This window comes from Cricetulus griseus, chromosome 2 (genome assembly GCF_003668045.3).
Source record: "Cricetulus griseus strain 17A/GY chromosome 2, alternate assembly CriGri-PICRH-1.0, whole genome shotgun sequence".
In the NCBI taxonomy this organism is placed as follows: domain Eukaryota; kingdom Metazoa; phylum Chordata; class Mammalia; order Rodentia; family Cricetidae; genus Cricetulus; species Cricetulus griseus.
In genome coordinates this window covers 358,267,457-358,288,897 of record NC_048595.1, presented here as the reverse complement: position 1 = coordinate 358,288,897, position 21,441 = coordinate 358,267,457, and the positions used below count along the sequence as shown (strand labels likewise).

The following is a 21,441-nucleotide window of genomic DNA, read 5'->3' as shown; positions in this document are numbered from 1 at the left end:
GATTGCTCTAAACCATCTGTAGGATCAGTCCCAAGGGATCCAGCGCTTTCCTCTGTCCTCTGAGGGCATTGCGTGCATGTGGTGCACAGGTATACATTTAGGCAATACTAATACACTTAATATTAAAACCAAAGTTATCTCAAAAATAGAGCGCAATCGAGCAAGGCATTTGATGTCAAGCTCCACACCAATAGACACATATACACATGTATCTGCATATACCTGTGCCCCCACCACATACAAACACATACAGTACATATATGTATAGAAATGCCAACACATTTTGAGAAAAAGGAAAAATGTTAAAAAAAAAATAATCCCAACTATCTCTAATAGCATAACATGCGTGACCTCCGTTTTTTCACGTGTGGATGTGCACCTATTATGAGGAGGGCTTGAGGGCCGATTTTTATTATTTAAGTGTTTTCGAGTCTCTCCAACAAATCAAACTCCCAAATCTACAAGGGGCACTGCATTAAAAAGCCAGACCCTGTCTGCTTCCAGAGAGCAGTGTTGGGGGAGGGATACAGATCTGTGGCAAAAAAAACCCCTCTGCCCATCACCTCAGGCCAAAAGCTGTCCATGTTATCTCACACAGACCCCATACAACTCTGGAGCAGTTTCTCCATCACATCTCCTCTATGATGGGGACTCAGCCCCCTCTCTCTATTGCCAGCGTGCCCTAAGGCACTGGAAAGAGCCCTGTCCTGTGCCTTGGTATGAGAAAGCTGCAACCCCTTTTCCTTTACCTCCTGCCCCATTCCTTCCCCGATGCACAAGGGAGTCATTTTCTTCTGCTGGGAGAATGGGAACAATGAGGCAGCAGTCTCCACCTCATGGTGCGGGGGAGGGGCGGAACGGCAGAGACAAAGGCTGACACAGGCAGCCTTTGTTCTAGACAAAGGGTCAGCATGGTACCAAGGCTGGGACAGGCCCCAGTATCGCCCAGGACAGCTGAGTGACAGCTGCACAGGAGGGTAGTTAGTTAGCATCGGCGAGGTAAGACTGGGTCATGCATAGGAACTCAACTGCTAATCTGAACCAAGAGGCCACCAAAACAAAAACCACTGGGAGCGATTTTCAATCTTTAACAGTTTGGGTGTTGCCATCTTCTAGTATATGAGACCTCAGAAGATACAAGCTTACAATGGGATGCTACTAGGCAGGAGCTGGTCCTATTGAGACCGCATATGGAAGACTCTACCTACTAAGCAAAAGCAGCACACAAAATGGGGAACCAGGCAGCCCTTGAATTACAGCAAACAGCTCTTGAGACAGGGAAACTGAGGACATGAGATGCTGTGCAGACCCTGATCCCAGTTCCCGACGCCTACACTGGGCATTTTCATCCCAGTGCCTCTGTATCTACCAGTTCGTGTGAGACTCAGACACAAGGGCAGACCTCAGGAGCAGGTAGCTGCCTGGCTCTCCTAGGGAATCACACACTGTGGATTATCAGCATGTAGGTGACTTTGCTGCCTTTCGAAGGTGGAGGCACATTGGGGTGCAGGGGCAGGGCTCCTATGCTTATGAATCCACTGAGCCCACCAATCAGCATTGGAGGCAATCTGTGACTCATGAAAAGGGATCATGTGTCAAAGGGAGAGCTGACAGTGCAGATTGTCAAGCTGCTTCCTGGGCACAGCTCTCCAAAGCCTGAAATTCTAAAGCTTTTAAAAGGACTAAGATCTTGAGTGCCAAATGCCCTCCTCCTCAGGTCTGGGTGGTCTCTGCTGTAATGGCACTTGTGCCTTCTGGCATCAGGGCTTGACAGACCAACTGGATGTACAGGCTTGGATTGGCAAAAAGACTTGAGGAAGGGTCTCAGTAGGTGCATGGCTGCCTTCTCCAGAGGCTGCAGTAACTGCTTTCTATACACTATTCAGGCTGAAAGCCAGAAGGGTGTACAGGCAGCAAGAGGCCATCGGAAGGCCAGACAAGTGACAGCAACTTCAGGAGATGCCAGAAGCTAGAGCCCACTAGGATCCCAAAGGAGGATTCCAGGAAGGGTCAGTTCTGGACTGCCAAACTAATATGGCTGCCTAGATCTTACTGGCCTCGGGCTTATTCTGGAGCCCCATGGCTAGTTTATAAACACCTGTGGTCTTAAGTTAATGAAAACTGTAAGTCAAGCGTGACTTGGCCAGGTCAGACCTGATTTATAGTTTGTGTTTCATTTCCCTAGAAGAGCTACAAGAAGAAAGAGAGAAAGAAACAAAAGAAAGAAAGGAAGAAAGAAAATGGAAAATGTCATGGGCTGACAGGCAGACTCTTGCACATTCTACTGTCATTTACATGGTCCTCTGTGACATCCTGATTAACATGCTGTAAGAAATAATGTGAGTCTTTGATATTTTACAGTATCAAATACTATAAAATTTGTGTTTTTTTTACAAGGAATTCAATTTTTTTTAACCTCATAAGACTTTTATGCAAGTTTCTAGTTCTCCTTACCCAGTAAAACCTTTATTTATACAAATCCCACTGCTTTACTCTAGGAATTTGATGGCCTGGAGCAGCAACCTCTTTTCTGTTCCTCCTTCATTTCCTGTGCATCATTCTTTCCAAAGTAGACATTTGAATAAGATTGTGAGTGTAAATGGAGTTCTTAATTGGAGCCAGTGAAAGGATTCAGGCATTATGCTGGCCTGCCGCTGTCACCTGGCAGAATGCACTCAGGCAGTAACCTGGTCAGCCCAGGTGCAAAGGATCCCTTTAAAAGACTCCACCCATTCATGCTCTCTTTCCCTGAGGTTCCCCAGGGCAGACAGGACTGACTTTTCCTGTCCCCCTCTTCTATTCTGTCCTCTCTCTGTCTCTGTGCCTCTTTTTTTTCCTCTCCTGCTTTCCCTTTCTAATAAAACTTCTCACATAAGCTCTGCCTGCCTGGAATGTATGTTCCCAGTCTCGGTCAACCTTGCCTGCTATAGAATGCACCAAGGTTCCCCTCGTTGCATTTACCCTAACACCGGAGTCAGATATTGAGGGAAATGCTGAGAGATCAGAGAGAAGGAGCAAGCCAAGGCACACTTTACCTCCTAGCGTCTCAGCAGACATGAATGGAATGAGTTCCTCTTTCTCCCTGTTTATATCCTGTTTCTGCCCAGCTACATCACTTCCTGTCTGTCTGTACAGACCTCTAGACCTCTATGGTTAGCTAGTGGCAAGCTCCATTCTCTGACCCTCAGACAGGCTTTATTTGTACAAGCAAGATATCACCATATGTGAGGTTGGACCCCCCCAGCCAATGGAGGAAAACCACCTGTGTCAGCCACCACCTGCGTCAGACTAAAAACCAGATGCATTTCCTTTCTTGGTGTGCTTGCTGTTAACGAGCACACCCTCTTGATCAAGAATAAAGTTTGCTTTGTTCAGACAGTGCTGTTGGAGTGATTGTTTCTTTCTTTGTGACCCTGAGCTTATTTCCAACAATACCAGGTCCATTACCTTCTTTCCTTTCATCATAGTCCCCCTTTATCCTCGAGGAACACACTCCGGGACCCTTGGTGGATGTGTAAAACCATACATAGTACCAAACCCTACACACACATATTTTTCTTGTGCCTATATACCTAACATAGAGTTCAATTTATAAATAAAAAAGCAGGAGATTAGCAACCAACAAACATAATATTATAGAATATTGCAACAACACTATAAATTAATATGTCACCCTTCCTGTGCTCACCCCTCCTGTGACTATGTGGGGTAATACGGGCATGACAAGAGCAATGGCGGCAAATGACACAGGCCTTGTGACACAGTGCTACAATAACTCACGAATATGGCCTGAACAAAATCACTGCTATGTGATCCATCAATGTCATTCAGCCCCACACATGAGATGGCCACGACTCAGTGATCATCTAGCATGGCCACTCATTGCTACAATCAAATACCAGAGATGCAACTTGAAGGGAGGAAGGATTTATTTTGGCCACAGCTCCCATCACAGTGGCCAGGAAGCAGAGAGAAGTTTCATGCACTCAAGAGTTCTTCCTTTCATTTCACCTGGGGTCCCAGCCTATGCCAGGGTGCTGCCTAAACTAAGGACAGTTTTTCCTCCCTCCATCCCCCTCCAGAGAAACATGCTCAGACACACCCACAGGTGCACTTTAATAGCCACCCAGGTGTTTCTCAAGCTATCGAAGCTGACAGGTTAACCCTGATGGTGACTAACCTGCCCTTGGTAACCCTGGACAAAGGCTAGATTTACATCCTAGGGAAGAACAAACAAAATGACATGGGATTTCTTTGCACTCCTCAGAATTGTAGCTATAAACTTTTTGGAACTTTCCATATCATATTTTTGGGCTGTGGTTGACCACAGGTAGCTGAAACCACAGAAGGAAAATCTGTGGTTAAGGAGGGACGGGATGACTGTATTTTATTTTTCTCTAAAGTACCCATTAGTACCTGTACCTGGTGGTGTAAGGACCACCTAGAGGCAATCCCTGCAACTACTACATAAACTGTCTCTGGTAACAGGTGTGATTAAATGAAGGATTTTGAAATGAGAACATCCTGCTGGATTCTAAATGCTTTGATTTCTTGCTTAGGGTCAATGCACTCCCCAGCCCATCAGTTAAGAGCCTGCTCCACACAGAGAGAGGCTCTGGCAGCTCTCAGTGACTGGCAAGCAGGCTTTCTTGTCATTTATCACATGACGCTATTTTTTCAGTACAATGGATCTTTGGGGGCTTGGAAGAGATGACCAGATATCCAAGAACAATTTCATGGCCCTATTCAGAGCTCTTTATTGGGTCTGGACAAGTGGCCCATCTGATTCAGAGTCCTGAAAACAGAACTTATGGAACAAAGCCCAGGGGAACTTCCCTCTCCTGCCTGGATTCTAAGAGTGGCTGCACTAGGTCACGCTGAGCCCTGGCAGAGCCAGCCAGCCACCCTCTCTGCTGACCCAAGTAGGTGCTGTTTCAGATTGTTTCTGCACCAAATGATCTCTCACTTCAGTTGCTCTCTACCTCACCTTTTTTCTCTTTCTGAACCAGAGCTGGCCCATTTGGCCAGCAAGCTCCAGAGATGTTCCTTTGTCTCCCCCCTCCCTCCACATGAGCTGCTGGGCATGGCTATCAGGTAGGTGAGGTCAAGGTTGGCTCTTCATGCCCAAGTGGCAAGCCGTTTACCCACAGAGCCCTCTTCCCTGCCCCTATTTTAACTTCTTCCCTTTGAAGCTCTGGGTCCTTTGAATTCGACAGTTCCTGAGAATACCCTTGTGTTTTCCTATTGGAGGCCACGCTGTTTGATGGCCTCCCAGGGGGTTCCCTTCTCCCTCTGCCTGGCCTTGCCCCTGAGCAGCTCTGATAAGCTGAAGCTGGGGCTTGTTCTTATGTGGACAGTGGGATGCAGTTCTCTGAGCTTGGCATGACTCAAGTATCCTGTTCAAACCCTAGTGAGAGTGGCATTCCACACCGCATTCTTTGGTCTTTCAAGACAGGGTTTCTGGGTGTAGCCCTAGCTATTCTGGAACTCGCTCTGTAGACCAGGCTGGCCTCCAACTCACAGTGATCTACCTGCCTCTGCCTCCCGAGTGCTGGGATTAAAGGCATGCACCACCACTGCCCGGCCTGCCTGGCATTCTTAACACGAGTCAGCTCACCAAAAACCAACCTTAGCCAAGAACATCATGTGTAATTTCCTGGTTTCTAAATTGCCTGTGTCTGTAAATTCTCCTGAAGTTCACGATCACTGGAAAGACTCCCAGAGCCTTGGAGAGTGGGTGAGAGCTCCAGGGTTTGGGGAATCCTCATTTTTCTGTTTTGAGTGTCCCCCCTACCTCTGCCATTCTGCCCATCTTTGTGGGACAATCTATCTTTTTTCTGTCTAGCTGGCCCCTCATCCCTCTCACTGTCGTACCTTCTCCAGCTATCTGATGGTTTTACTTCCTCTCTGTGATCCTTGCTTTTTGCTTCTCTGACTTTCAGGGGGTATTGGGATGGCCGGGTAGGCTAGCCACTGCACTAAAGTGCCCACTGGCTCTACTTGCCAAGGTCCATCTGGACCAGTGCCCATTCCTACTGTGTACAAAGGGGCTTGAAAGGGCCTCTGAGGCAGCCGAGCCTGTGTTTTGCATAGATTCTTTTCCACTTCTCCTGGAACAGAGGGGTCCCATTCTTGGCGCCAGCTGTCCAAAGCTAAAGCAGTGGGGAATTCAAGAAGAGAAATACCCAACGCTCTTCAAAGGCCATTTGTGAAGTCAGCCGGTCAACTGTGAGCAGCCCAAGTGGTTAGGGCTCCCCTGTTTACCACTTGTTACAAATGTTGGACAGAGTTCAAAGGAAAGGGGGCCCCCAAACAAGTTTGGGGTTAATGAACAAATCCAGTAAATTTAGCAGCTTGATTTCTTGGCTTTCATTGAGCTGGCCTGGGTCCTGAAAACAGGTGGTCTGTCACCTTTTGGGGACACTCATCCCTTACCCACAGTACTATTGGGGAGCCATGTGCCCCTCTGGTCAGCAGTTTGTACTTCAGCCCCAAATCTTCAGTCCGGCAGGAACTATGATGCACTTCAGGGTTTGGGGAGTGGTAGGGCTTTGCCGCTCAGGCATCCAGTTCCTTCCCCAGCAAGGGGAGTCTTCCTCACTGCCTACTCCACACCATCCTCTCCTCACGCTCACAATATAACCTATCCAGACAGACTTCTAGGACCTACCAGTTGCCACAGGACCCATTAGACAAAAAAGTAAGAGCAACCATGGCTCTTCTACAGGAGGGTTCTGGCAAAGTGGCCATTGCATGGATAGCCACCTGTGTTTTGAGGCTGGCTTCTTTCCTGGGTCACTGGCTTGCAATACAGCCTCTCCTGTATGGCTATACAATACAGCATTCCCACAAGCAAGCTGTCCCTTGGCACTATTCGAGTGAATCTTTGTCCTCTTTTCCTTAGATGGCAGCTTGCTAACCCCAGTCTACTCCCCACTTGCTCTTAGGGGCTCACTGATGTGACAATCTACTCATTTGGACTAGATCTTTTAGATCCGCTGAAGATCCCAAACCTTTCCCTTATCTCACTGGGCCAGGCCGTTTCCAGACCAGACAGTTCTGTGAGTTGTCATCTGAAGGGTGAGTAGCAAGAAGACACTAATGAGTCACAACAGCAGATACTGCTTTTCTGCTTTACATTCCTCCTGAATTCACATCTTCGTGAAGAACAGGTGCCATAGATAAGAAGTGACAACTGATTGGTTAATGCATGGGTTATCATGGATGGATTACATGGCCCCTAGGGACTACATCACAGACCTGCTTTGTGAATGTCAGAGACTAAGGGAACCAGTAGATATGCAAGAATTAGTGTGTCATGTGATATTAAAAGGTATACACACACACACTGACAGTCAAAGGGTCAATTTGGAAAAACCCAATTTTACATTTTCTATGTGTCTTTTAGGGACAATTCCTCTAGCCACAATGCTGGATAAACAGACTGAACTATTAATATGGACAACCGAGCCACAAATTTAAATACGTAGCTTTTAATGTTGAAGAGACAATTTCTTCAAGCCTGTCACATGCTCTTGTCTGGAGACCTGGGGAAGTTGACAGGACAGAGTTCCAGCTCTAGCAGGGTATATTGCTGGGCACAAGGAGGAATTGCTTATCCTAAGTTGTTTCTTTTTCTGAATAGTAAAGGTTTTTAATGGTTCATTTCCAAATCTCCATGTCCATTTCTAAGGTAGACTCCATACTGAGCCAGTTCTACTTGACTGTTTTCTTGATCTGGGATTAAAATAAGAAATCAGCAACATCTGCCTAGGAGACATAAGTTATTTTTCCAGATCCTGTCATTATTTTAAACTTGCTGAAGATCAAATTTGCAGAGGTTCAAAGTATTGGCCACAAATCACAGAGAGAAAAATAGTCTTCATAGCCAGTGTGGCCATGTTCTCCTTCACTCAAGGCCAGCTACATGAAGGTATGTCCACGTGAGAGAAGACAGGCTGGGAACCCTAGCAACTGAGCCAATGATAGCCCCGAACTGTCAGCTCACTCAGCAGATGAGGGTGTCCCAGGGCCTGGCTTCAGGTCAACTTTTGACTCCAAGTCATTTAACAGTCTCCAAAAGCTGAAGCCTGCTCCTGGAACAGAAACTTCTCTGGTTTTTTCCTAAAATACTCTTTTCAGAAGTTTCAAAGTTGTTCAATGTTTTGCTAACATTTTAGGGAACTATGGAAAAACTGGCACACCATAGGAAGAAAGAGGAAAAAAAATGCCAGCAGGGGAACAGGTCGCCTGGGGTCACTGGTCAACTCCAACCACAGATGTGATCAGAAATTCCCTCCCAGCTAGGAGACTTGGGTTCAGTGCGTGTTACCCCATCTCACGGGGACAGGTGGCTGGAGAGGTAGTGGTGGCGGTGATGGGTGCTGAGGATATGATGTTACGACTCAAGGGTTCCAAAGGCTTTCTGGGATCATATGTCTTGTGTTGTCCCTGTTACACACTATCCAGGTGCTAGACCAGATATTAAGCAGTAGGTTTGGACTGACCACTGGAAGTGTGAAACATATCAGGGCCTGCTTTTCAAGGACAAACCAACACTGCTCCTCAGGCTAAATGGTTCTTAGCACAATGTAAAGGTGGCAGGAAGACACTTAAGCCCTTTGCCCTCTGTACTGGTTGTTAGTTAAGACTGTGCAGTCATTATACAGTAAGTATAAACGGAAACTAAGTTCCATAGGACTTCAGGAGTAGCATAGCCACAGCAACGAAGGAAAACCCAGCACATATTCTTTAGTCCCTTAGCAATCATGCGGCACAGCTACCATGTCAATTGGTTTGCTTCTCCCTGCCTTTAGTAAACGTTGGAACTAACAATCTTAAATTGCATAGTATGTCTTTTGGCTTTCACAGTCTCAGCCCTTTCCCTCATGTTTTCTAAGTATTGTCTTCCATATGGGAGCTTGGTAAAGCTGGGGTGTATTGTTTACCTAAGAACATACACCCAGCTCCTGGAAGGCAAATCTCAGTGAATTCTAGGCTAGCCTACTTAGTGAGTTCCAGACAAGTCAGGGCTATATAGTAAGACTCTGCTTAAAAAAAAAAGAATGTGTACCCAGACACCAACCACTTGGTGTTGTTCAGTCCCATTCGCAGCTGTATCCTCTGTATTTATACGGACTTTATGGAGCTCGGGAGAGGCCCCCATGATATGGCCAAGTAAGTCAGCTGTATCAGTACAATGTAATTGGGAGAGGAATTTCTACTACAGAAAATAAAATAATACTAGTTAAATTTGGGAAAGGGCAGCGGTATCTACAGAGTTGACTGGAAGTTTAAAAGATGAATCGGATATTATGTTGCAAGAGAAGAGGACTGGGCTAGGGGTATAGCTCCAAGACAGGGAGATCTCCTAGCATATGCAATGTCCTAGGTTCAGTTCCTACAAATGCATGATGGGAATCACAGCTGTCTGTAATCCCAGCCCTTGGGAGATGGATGCAGAGGATCCTTGGGGCCACACTAGTTGAATCATCAAGGTCGAGGCTAAATGACAGGTAAGTAAATAAGATAGAAAGGAATCCAGGAAGGGAATATTAATACACACACATGCACACAAGCATGACAAAATATTATTCAAATGAAAGCTGCCTTTCTTGACCACGTCTGTGGGCCCGAGAAGCCATGGAAACACTTTTATTCCTAGAGTCCATGGTCTGGAACAATAGTTAGTTGTTAATGAAGATAGCCTATGTGGAATACAGGATCCGTTCCTCTAAGATGGCAATTTCCCCCTTTGTGAACACACCCACCCACTCACACCGAGAAAGAAGGCAAGCATGCAGAATCCCCACATCCCCACCCTTCTCTTACCGTCAATGACAGTGCCATGCAGACAAAGGTGAACTTTTTGATGTGGGCTGAGGTGACCGTGTTGCTCGTGTTTGCCAGTTTATTGCTGGGGTTATTCTGGGAAAAGAGAATGGTGGTGATGACAAGGCTGGGCTATCCCTGGCTGACCCCCTGGGGCACAAAGAGCACCTTGTTTTATTTGACATGCCTCAAGTATGGATTTCAAGTGACAGCTTGGAAGACGGCTGTCACATCAGGTCTCTGAGACAGCTGTCAGGTTCCTACCCAGAAACATTAACCAGAGGGAATTCTGGGCTCATTCAGTCCTCTGCTGTTAGCACCAGGCTGCCAGCTCACCCCGAAGGGCCTTGGCTCTGAAGCCTGCTTCCTGACTCATGTGTCCCTTTTTGGCTTCAGCAGACCCTGTGCCTGGCCACCAGGGTTGGTGTCTCCTTAAAGGCCATGGCTCACTGACCTCAGGGGTCTTCTCCCTACCAAAGGAATAAAACTTTCCTTGAGCACTTGAAGGCCCTCTGAGCCCCAGATGCATCTCCCCATCATTATTTATCCCCTTGCATCCCAAACAGGGCTCCTCGCTCTTTTCCTACATTCATGTGTCTATTTTTCCCTCCCTTTGTTGGATTTCCTGGTTTTCAAAATACCTGTCTCCTGAAAGCCCATCCCCTTCCCAGCCCATCTGCTGGGGAAAGCCTCTGTAACCTTTGACTTACAGACCGTTTCTGGGCCTCACTCCTGATGATACTGGGGCTGTTTGAGTAGACAATGTGTCCATGCATGTTCAGACTCCATGCACCGTCTTAAGATTACTTGAGATTAAGTAGTGCCCGTCTTACCCACTCTCTGGCCCAGAAGCACATATCATAGGACATTGGCCATACTGAGTTGTGAGCAAATCCTCCAAGGAGGTAGTTCATGCATCCTGTCACAGGTCACCGCAAAGTACAGTGAGGGAGGAGGCCTGCTGAGGCTGCCATAGCTCGCTGCTAAGCTTGCTCCTAACCATCGTGAGCATCTGGCCTCACTCCAGGGAAATCAGAGAACCCTGCTCCAGTCTACATTAACTGAGCTCCAGAGCTGAGGAGCAAACCTATCCATGACACTGGGCTCCACATTGGCTTACGGGGAGGGGGGGGAATCTCACCCAAACACACTGAGCCTATGCTGATGGCTGGTATGAGGACCCCTGAAGGGCAGGGTAAGAAAGCACTTACACATCTCTGCAGATGTAGTTGAAAAGGACTGGCACACCAGCCATCAGGGATACCATTTTACTTGCCTGATGAACTGTCTGACAGACAACAACTAAAACAGAGAATTTACACACGTGGTTTATGCTTAAGTCAGAAGAACTACCGTTTTACACCTCTTCTTCTGGAACCCAGAGAGGTCAAAGGCTCCACCAGCCAAGACAGGGGACGCTGGAAGCCCACCCAGAGGGGTCTGAGGTATTGGTGACCAGATGGCATTCCCACACATGGCTTGGGATTACTCAGGGGAATGTGTGGAAACAATGGGTGAGGCTTGAAAAGGATCCCAAGTAACTCTAGTTTCTGCCCAGAGGTAGGTTCATTAAAGGAAAATTTTTTTAGCTTCTAACCTCTGTGATTAAGAGTAAGACAATGTTTTTCTTGGGTGCTCCTGCTAAAGACACAAAGTGTGGTATTGTTAAGTTTTTATTATTATTATTATAAGGTAGCCAAAACCAATTTCAGATAGGACAGTCCCAGCCAAGAGCTTCACCCATTTCAGTACCTGCCTTTGTCTTTAAGTTGCATTATATAATCTTTCTTACCAAAGCGAGAACTGAAATTTAGCAAAGACTGACATCTGAGCTGGTTTTCTAGGACTTACCACATACACATTCCTTGAAATGAAAGCAGTGATTCTATTTATACGTTGCATTAACTTACTAAATGGAAGGCCCCTCTCTTAAAGTGACTCAAACCTTGGACGTCTCAGGGGTCTGTAGGAACCAGCCAAAATACTACCTAGGAGAAGCCCTTCATGCTGGTGATGATCCAAATGTTTATAACCGTTGGTGGGTGGGAACCAATGGGCTATGAAGGCAGGGTTACACCAGCACCGTACTGCATAAAATTACTAGCTAAAATCATCTCATGCTAGGATACTGGGAGAGACCCCTGTCATTGAGAGGAGAGTCAGACTTTATGATGAGTGTGTGTACACAAGAAAAGAAGGGGAAGTGAGATGGAAGAATAGCAGGAGGCTAGGCAGTATGGAAGATTGCTGTCATGGGAGGTGAGAACTGGTGTGTGTGTGTGTGTGTGTGTGTGTGTGTGTGTGTGTGTGTGTGTGAGTGTGTGAGTGTGTGCAGAGTGGTGGACTTAGGGTGGTCTTTGTCTAGACTTGGGGAACACTCTGGGCTTCCGGTGTGATGTGGGGTGGAAGGAATTGGGTACCTCTCTTGGAACCTATATCCTACAAGTTTGGCCTTCCTAACAGACAGTCAAAGGAGACCTTTCAGAGCTGGCATTGTGAGTGAAATGGAAAAGTTTTAAACTTCTGGCCTGGCCTTGTTTGCATGACTTCACGGGACTTTTGTGCCCACAGGAAGTTGGAGTGAGGGCTCTGTGATGAGGGAGTGGGTATAGTGATAGTTAAGAACCAGAGATCAGCCGACCATTTTGACCCGCCAAAGACTCTGGACCTGGACTTTCCTCCCCATACTCACTGGACTCTTGCTTGAATAACAGAAAATAGAGGTAGCAATGGCTCTGAACTACTGCTAGGAAACACCAAGGCTAAACACATAACGTGTGGCAAGCTACTTGTTCTTAGAGTGCAACATACCATTATATATGAATAGTATGCCTTGCTAGCTATTTGTTTCAGAGCAGAAGGCTGTAGGTTTAAACAAGAGGGGTGTGGTGAAATAGATATTTATTAAATGACAAGCAGGACAGTTCCCACCAGTCCAATTAGATATCTCCCATAGAGGGGACAGCAGTTTTTGGCTGAACTGGAAAGGTGGAATATGGAGCTGGAGAGATGACTCCGAGCAGCCTCACGGGGCAGCTCACAATCGCCTGTAATTCCAACTCCAGGGGATCTGATATCCTCTGGCCTCTGAGGTCATCTGCATGCAGCTGGTGCACATAAACTCATACAGCACATACATATACACAAATACACGTGTCTTAAGAGAAAACCCCAAACAAACAGGAAACAAGTTTCGCTACACGGACACAGTCTATACCTATCCTCCTGCCATAGAAAGACAGCCACAAGTCTAGGAATGCTCAAGCCCTAGCCTCCCACGCCCACAGCTTGGACATCTGCCACTGGACCCACAGGAATGACATTGACTAAATAACAATAGGCCACAGGAACAAAACCCAATAAACTTGATTTGGGGTGAGGGGTTATTTACTTTCCCCCTTGAAAATGCTCAAGAGGAATAATGTGACCACAGAAATACCAATTTGGAAAAACATCACAGAATCTGCCCTAAGACAAGCCTCATTTTCCTCTATTCTCAGAGGAAAATGTCCAGTGCTTCTCCTTGGGGACCCCTATCCATCAAGTGGCAGTGTTATGAAGTGCAGTTTCTGACACCATGCCACAGAGGTCTCACCTTGTCAAAAGCAGGATAGACAGCACGGATTTCTGTCAACCAGCCATATGGCATGTGACCTACAGGGTAGGTGGCTGTCAGAATTGCCACTGCCTGTAAGAGAAGAGCGGACACTGTTAGTGTGGGCATCAGCAGGAAGCCCTCCAGGATCTGCCAGGCTAGGTAACCAGGCTAGTGGCCCATCTGTCCACATACTCACTAGCCACAAGATGGTCTGAAACAGAGTAGAGACACCAGGGAAATGTCTCACATGGTTTGAATGAGGATCAGGCCATGTCCCCTTCTTAAAATGCCAACATTTCAATCCAGTTTCCTCAGACTCCGAATCTTCGCTCTTTCTACTGGGCCTAAGCAAGCTCCAGAGTCAATCACAGTCATATGTAGTTTTGCGTGTGTGCATCGTATGCATGTGTGTTCACACATGTGTGATGTGTGTGTGTGTGTGTGTATAGGCCAGATTGACTCCGGTGTCTTCCTACTTTGCTCTACCCCTTACATGTTGAGGGAGGGTCTCTCACTTGACCCTGGAGCTCACCATCCAGCTAGCCTAGCCAGCCAACTTGCTTAGAGCATCCCGCACCTGCTCCGGGTCACAGGTGGATGCTGGGACTCTGGGCCACACTGAGCTATTCTCTCTAGCCCAACATGGGTCCCAAAACAATACCAGGCACAGAGCCTTAGGTTGGCTCCATTTCTCCACCTCCATGCTGTCCTTTGAAGCAGTGGATCTGTTCGTCATTGTTTTTGTGCTACTGTCTTTCCAACTTAATATGTTTCAGGCTGCTTGGTCCCAGTGGCCCTACTCAAAATTTTAATTTAGTAAAATCAATAAATATTTCATACAGGAAAGGCTACTGACAGGTTTCCATGAAAAGAGTTTTCCTTTCTTGCATGGATGAAAGGGAGGGAAATGAAAATTTGGCATCTATGGCCACACTCTGGCAGTCAGTGTTTTAACTCACTGGTGAAAGAAGAAGTCAGGCTTCATTTGTTTTAATGGACAGAGCAACTGTGCCCAGCACACAAGACATGATACAGTTGACAGCTATGTGAGGAAACTTGGTGTGGTATGGCATAACATAAAAGAGCATCTTGATTAGGCAGACCTAGATCCAAACCTCCCTCTTCCTGTGTGAGATAGAAACCCTCTCTCTCTGTTGGATACCCATCTCTGATTCTCCATGGAAATGGCACTGGTAATATTAGTCACACAGGGCTGATGGAGAGTGGCTAAAATGCACACGAATGCTGGAGACATCGGCACACAACATATAACCACTGGCTCCATTTCCCATGTGTTGAGCTTCTATGCCATAGCTGGCAATTTGGAAATCCAAATGTCCTCTTTTGTTTTGTGTATAGGAAGGTGGATTTCTAGCACCTAAGTGATGAGGGTTCCATACTTGGAAAATCAGTATTTGACTCACAAAGCTGCTGTACTACAACAGCCACCAAAGATGACATCTGTGACTCAGATACCAAAATCCAGGACCAAATGGGGGCCAGAGAAAGAGTTGTACTTTTTGATTTATAGGTGTCTTCTCCTGGCCAATGGGAGCCCTTCCCAGGACATGGAAACTGGCAGGGTGCTCCGGGCTGGGGAGCTGCTGACAGCACAGTCAAGGCTGGGTATAAACAGGAGGCCTTAATGAGAAGTCACCAGCCTTCCTAAAGGACCAGTGGTGCCAGCAACAGAATTAATTCTCCAGAAGGCAGCGGAGGTGGAAACAAATGAAGTCACTCTGTTTGTTCATCCCCAACTCAAAAGGAGGAAGGGATGAGTCAGCCCTCTCTGTGGCATGGCAGCCAATTTCCAGATGCATTTCTAGAGCTTGGAGTGAACACACAGGAGACCCTCATCTAGAGGAGGGTTGAGTGCCAAAGAGCCCACAGATGGCATGGCATGACATGTGTGTGTGAGACACTAGGATAGAGTAAGTGAGGCCGGCCTGGTCACCACAGAGTCTCTGAGCACTGATAGAGCTCCCACAAGGTGTGTCCCGCCAGTGAAGAAGCTGCATGATGACACTGTAGAGAAATGGCAGGGCCCTGGGAGGTCAGAAAGCTAGAAGGCTCTCACTATCCCAGCTTCTAGCAGGTTCTTTCCATGTCTTTCTCTCCTATGCCTCAGTTCCTCATGTAGTAAGTGAGAAGGATGATGTAGATGCTTTCTTCCATAGTCATAGAAAGGTAAATTTCAAATGTCACCCAGTCATGGCTTCCTTTGTCCCTGTGTCATATGATTTTAGAATTGCTTGAGCTCTGGAGGTGAAGTGGAAATAAATTAGAATCATTTCTATCCCTCAGCGTGTGCCCACGTGCCTATAAAGTGCCCTACCTCTGTAGCAGCAGAGCTGCCTCCAAGGTCCCGGGACACAAAGAGGTTGACAATGGGCCGACTGATTCGCTGTGTGGCCAGGATCAGAGCCAAAGGCCACCAGAAGCTCAGCATCTTTCTTATGGTTGCATCGCCCTGTGTGGAGAAACAGAGGTCAAAGCTCATTTGCTTCCAGAAGTAGAACAGAACACAGTTTAAAATCAAAGCCTGGCCTTCTTATGCCAATCAACAGCAACTTCATGATGCTTAACAATAACATACAGAAAGGCCTCTGTAGACATGCCAAGTTGAATTAAAATTTAGTGTATTGTCTTATTAGAAATTAATTCTGACATCTGGCAAGCTACTGAGAAATCAAAGCAAACATTAAAGCTCCATAGATCCCAACCACTGTTTTCCACACTCGGAAGCAGCCTCCATACAAGGTGGGGCTCAGCTCCAGGACCTGAGAAGCAGGTTTGAAATGAGTCTCTGTTTATGTCATCACAGTGACTGGCAATAAGCCATGTCAGTAGGAGGTAATTCTGAAAAAATAGAAAGCTATTATAATCTACTTTGGAAGTAGTCAATCTATACAAACGTGTCTAATTACTGCAGGACTATTTAGCTCAGCTGAAGAGACCTTCAAAGCCTTCACAGGAGTCACACCCACTGTGCAGAGCCGTAAGGGAAACAAAAACACCGTAAAGAACTAGCCATGTCTTAAGACATCTACAGCCAAGGTGTGTGCTATCTTGCAAGAGTGGCTTCTGTTACACAATTTTGGTTTCGTTTCTTAAGAGGTTACACCATGGAACCATCTCTTTCCCTTTGCTGGACACTGAACACACACATACACACACACACAGAGGAGAGATTAGTCCTAATGAGATAATTGTGGCAGACAAGTAGTGGAAATAACTAGGTTGGATGTCAATGATAGCTTGACCTAGGATTAGGTGTGTGACCAACACAATTGCTGTTGTGACATGGACAAGAAAGCATTGTATGGTTAAGCTGGGGACTGCAGGTGGAGTGTGGCCAAGGTTAGACATGACCGTTCCTGTCTGCCTGATAGCTCGATGAAGAGAAATGAAACCCACTGTACAAAGTAGAAGCAAGCGTGCACATGAACCCAATACTGTTCATAACTTGTGATGAGCAGGACACCCAGCCTCTTGTGAAAGGTTGGCTGTTCTACTTTTAACTTGATTCTTACTTGACCTTTTAGGCCCAGGACAAACCTGAACTTCTCCATGGAGGCTTCTTAGACCACATGACGAAAATTGGAGGCCTTTGGGTTCTTTGCAGTGTAGACACTGTTCTGGACTCATCTAGTTTTTTGTTTGTTTTCTAAAATTGTTGCTTCTCTGTTAGTCCTACCTGCCTAATGAGTTCTAAATCTTGTTGAAACTCAAGGCCATATTTTAAGATTTCCCATCACGAAATGTGTCTAAAGCTCTGCCCAGCCCCTAGGAGGTGCCAGATTAAGAGACTGGCACTGGGTAGTGCAGAGAATATAAACAGAGCTGTGCTACGATGTTAAAAACAATAAAACATGAACACAAAGGTTCCATGAATCCCAGAACTTTCTGGACCATGAAAGAGGTTACCATAGCACACAAGGAGGTGTGAGTGCTGTTACCCATAACTGGACCTGACACACTGTCTGGTCTGCCTTCCTCTCAGAAAAACCACTAACACTTGACCTTTGGATTTATTACACTGAGTTCTCATTTCACATTCTCTGGGTCTTGGGCAGACCATGGTTGAGCAGGTGAAGACTGCCCTGAGGGTTAGGGAGAGAGGGATGGAGGACTGAGTGGAGAGAAGATCAGGGTGGATGACTATGACCAACACATAACACATGCAAGTATGAAAACTGCACCGTGACTCCTGTTACTTTGTACAACTAGTCTGTGTTAATATTTTAAGAAGTCAAAAGGTGAATGTACCCCCAGCTCTGGTCCACTCCTGTCAGGGATGATGTCATGGATGTTCCGGTAGTAGCCCAGGCACAGTGTGGTACAGCGCACAAGCGCTCCCATGTACAGAGACAGGATGGGGATGAGCAGTGGCTCTCGGCATTCCAGGTGACTGTGAAGCAAAATGGCTACGAAAACAACCTGCAAAAGGGAAAACATGGCAGGTCAGCACAATGAGGAGAGCTGGTCAAAGAAGCAGGGCCACCCTCTTGAACCCAGCAGCTGATGGAGAGAACTGACCAGGGACTTTGACTGTATTCTGACCTTGTGTGACCCAGATGCAGATGCCTGGGGTTCACTGGAGGATCACAACCATGGTTTGTTTTTTCTTTTCCTGAGATAGGGTTTCTCTGTAGTTTTGGAGCCTGCCCAAAGGAACTCACTTTGTAGACCTGGCTGGCCTTGAACTCACAGAGATCTGCCTGCCTTTGCCTCCCAAATGCAGGGATTAAAGGTATGTACCAACACTGCCTGGCTACAACCATGATTTTGTTAGCTCCACCACTGAGATCTTTGGCAACTGTACTTCTGGTTAAGATTACCAACTAAGAAATGCCTAGAAACTCTGGCCTCTTAGCTGCTTCACTAGTGACTACTGGAGGCTTTTTCCACACCAGAGGAAAAAGCTGTGGCAGCCAGTGATGCACGGGGCATATACGTGGAAACATTTACAGGATAAAACTAACACCATTGGACATGATGATGGCACAACCTAACTTATAAAAATGTACAACTCTAAGCTTGGAAATGTACTAAAATATTAACTACAATGTGACTACAATGTCCATTTGTTTACAGAGTTAGAGATCTGGAGGTCTTGTACTTGGAAGTAGTGGGCTTCATATTTACCATCTACAAGACTTACACTCCAAACCACTGTGGTGATATTTAGAGGCTGAAAATGGGATGTGTGGTTGGTAGAAGTGACCATAGTCAGGAGAGACTGAAGTCCTGATGAAGAGTTAATCCCTCTCGGCTGCCTCAGTCTTGAAAGCAGAGTTTATGATGTATTCATCTCCTGCAGCTGCCAGAAATGTGGCCAACCTCACCATTGGGTCTTCAGAGCACAGGGGACAGAGGTGCTACCTGGATGTGTGGCTATGAGCAGGCAGCTGAGAACTCGGGCTTCTCGAGCAGACACAGCTGGGGAGGTGTTCACTCTCACTGTCTCATTCACTCAGTTTCACACATGCCAGAAGGACATGCTGGGGAGTGACAGAAGTATGGATACCCATGACTGTCCCCAAGTTGCTTCCAACTGGGCCAAAGGCAGTGAACTAAAGGATATGAAGACCAGCAGGTGGAAGCCTTGCTAGGATACACTGAATGGGGTGAAGCCTGAGCATGTGGGGCTGTGGACACAGCTAATTAGTCAGAGCTCCCCTGGACGCCCTTTTAGGTATTCGTGGAGTGTCACGGCCATAGCAAGCTTCCCATTTTTACTATCTTCATCAAGTGTCCTGTAAACCAGGGTGGTGATTCGTAGAGTGTGAAACCTGGTTGTATGAAAAGTGAAAAGTGGAGCCCAGTGTGTCCTCTAAATCCTAAGCTGTCAAGACAGTTCTGCAAGACAGAAGAAGCCTGGAGAGCAGGACCGTGTAGGAGGACCTGAACAAGAAGGAGAGGGAAGCTACAGACCAGAGAGGAGTATGTGTGGGAGACATGATAGCAGCCCACACAGCAGAAGGTGGAGATGCTGTCAGCCTCCCCCTGAAATTCTAACAGACTGAAGCATGCGGCCCAGAACTTGTCACGGGCCTTATGTCTTCATGGCAGACCACATCACTTACCGACTAAAATAATACTTGTGCACTTTGCCTTCTAGTCCAGAATCACAATTCTGAATCTGCCATGGCCACCAAAAACATGTCAGATTATATTTGAGAGGCACCTGCTGTATTAGTGGTGAGGTTTTTCCCAGCATGTACTGGCCCAGACCAGGTTCTGCGAGAGAGCCCCAGACTCTCTGATAGAGAGTTCCAGACTGACCTCTTGGGGCTGACAATTTGCAGAGACAACAGACATACTAATCAAATAACAGGCCAGTGAACACCCAATGCCAGTCATGAACAGAGTCATTGAGGGGAGTTATCTTTGCTGGGCTTTGCCTGAGGTGAGACCTTTAGACTGAGCAGAGGTGGGAGGAGCAGGAAGGAGGCGAGAAAAACTGAGGCAGAGTATTTCTTCCAAGTTGGATCTATGGACCAGAGAGGACATAGGGTAGGGTTCATGGGGCTTCAAGCCCATCCTAGGTCAGCATTAGGATCTCAGAGGCTGAGGTGGTCAGGATTTCAATGGTAAGATATAGTTGTGGCAGCAATAGGAATAGTAGAGAGCCAGGCATCTGGGTGAGGGTGTGTGAGTAGGCTGCTCAGCACTGTGGGTAGGAAGGGATGATTTCCCATCAGAGTGAGTGACAGCAGCAGAGAGGTCACAGCAAAGGGAAGCAATGCTAAGGACTGGAGCATAATAACCCTTCATGATAAAGGGAAGTGCTCCCAGGGTGGTGCCTAAGTTTCTAACCAGATGATTGAACATGCCAATTTACTTAGCAAAACTCTTGCTACAGAAGATCTTCAATTCAGGTTCGAGGGTTCTTTCAAAGACCTGACAGGGGCCAGTAAACAGATCTTTCTGGATCCCTAAGTAGGGAAGACTATGGATATTTAATGGGGGAATCACAGTCATGTTGTAGATGCTATAAACCTAGGAGACAACATAACCTTGTTTTCTTGTTATTAAAAGGGTCTGTTTAATGCAGATTTAGAATCTAGGCATCCAAGATAGCTTAGTGTAGACTCTGGTAGGACCGCTCTACCTACCTTGGCTGTGTTGCTTCATGGCTGATGGCAATGGTGGGAGTGTGGGTGAAAGGAAAAGATCATTTGAACACATGAAATCAGTGAGACTGGAATCCTACAATCCTTCTGGGGGTGGCCCTCAATGATCTAAGGCTCTACCTCTTGAAGAAATCAACATTCCTGGGTGTGAAACTGGGGGATGGGAGAGTGGGAAAACCACACCCAAGTCATCATGGGCATGGGCTCGAGTTCTCATGGACAGAATGAAGCCAGTAGGAGGAATGTTTCCTAGAAAAAAAGAAGTGAAGAGTGAAGAGCTGTTGAGCTGTTTGTGAGACAATGGAAATGCACTCCTGGGTCTAAGGGCACAAGGCTCTTAGTAAGAGCCATCTGGAAGAACTGACAAGGGTGAAACCAGACCTATGTAGGGAACACACTGAACAGGAAGTGGAAACACAGGAGGCAGCTAGTGGAAACTGTCCTTTTAAGAAGTGTGGATGTGAAGTGATACAGAGAAAGATAGGGTCGTAGCTAACAAGATACATGGGGATCCAGAGAAAACTGCTTGCTGCCCTTGTGTTTTCTAGCTATGTGAGTAGGCTCACAAGTCCAAATACTCATCCACGGAGACAGAAGAAGAGTCACTGAAAACTAAATTAGTAAGGGACCCACCCCCCCAAGCAGGTCAATCAGGACCCGAAGTACAGGTAGAAGAGGTGGACCTGAAAGTCAGATACCACCTCTCCACATGAGGGAACGTGGAAGCTGTAAGTTAAGCTTGCAGGATGTTGGTCACGAGATAAGAGTGGATGCTTCAAATTTCTCTGTGAAGTGAGAACCAACAGAGGTCATCTCCTGTGAAGTGTGACGGGGGTGAGGGAGTGGAAGGGTGGGGGGGATGGGGATGGGAAT

General features: G+C 46.7%; 1 protein-coding gene across 1 annotated transcript in view; it reads right to left on the bottom strand.

Annotated features, from left to right (window-relative positions):
* The window catches only part of Ankh (ANKH inorganic pyrophosphate transport regulator), a 134,857-nt gene that overhangs the window by 14,564 nt on the left and 98,852 nt on the right, over window positions 1–21,441 (bottom strand). Inside the window, exons 5-8 of the mRNA XM_027400049.2 lie at window positions 17,699–17,869; window positions 15,765–15,899; window positions 13,427–13,519; window positions 9,832–9,927 (exon numbers count right to left, since the gene is read on the bottom strand). Of these exons, the coding sequence (XP_027255850.1) occupies window positions 9,832–9,927; window positions 13,427–13,519; window positions 15,765–15,899; window positions 17,699–17,869 (495 nt within the window). The remainder of the gene's footprint in view (window positions 1–9,831; window positions 9,928–13,426; window positions 13,520–15,764; window positions 15,900–17,698; window positions 17,870–21,441) is intronic.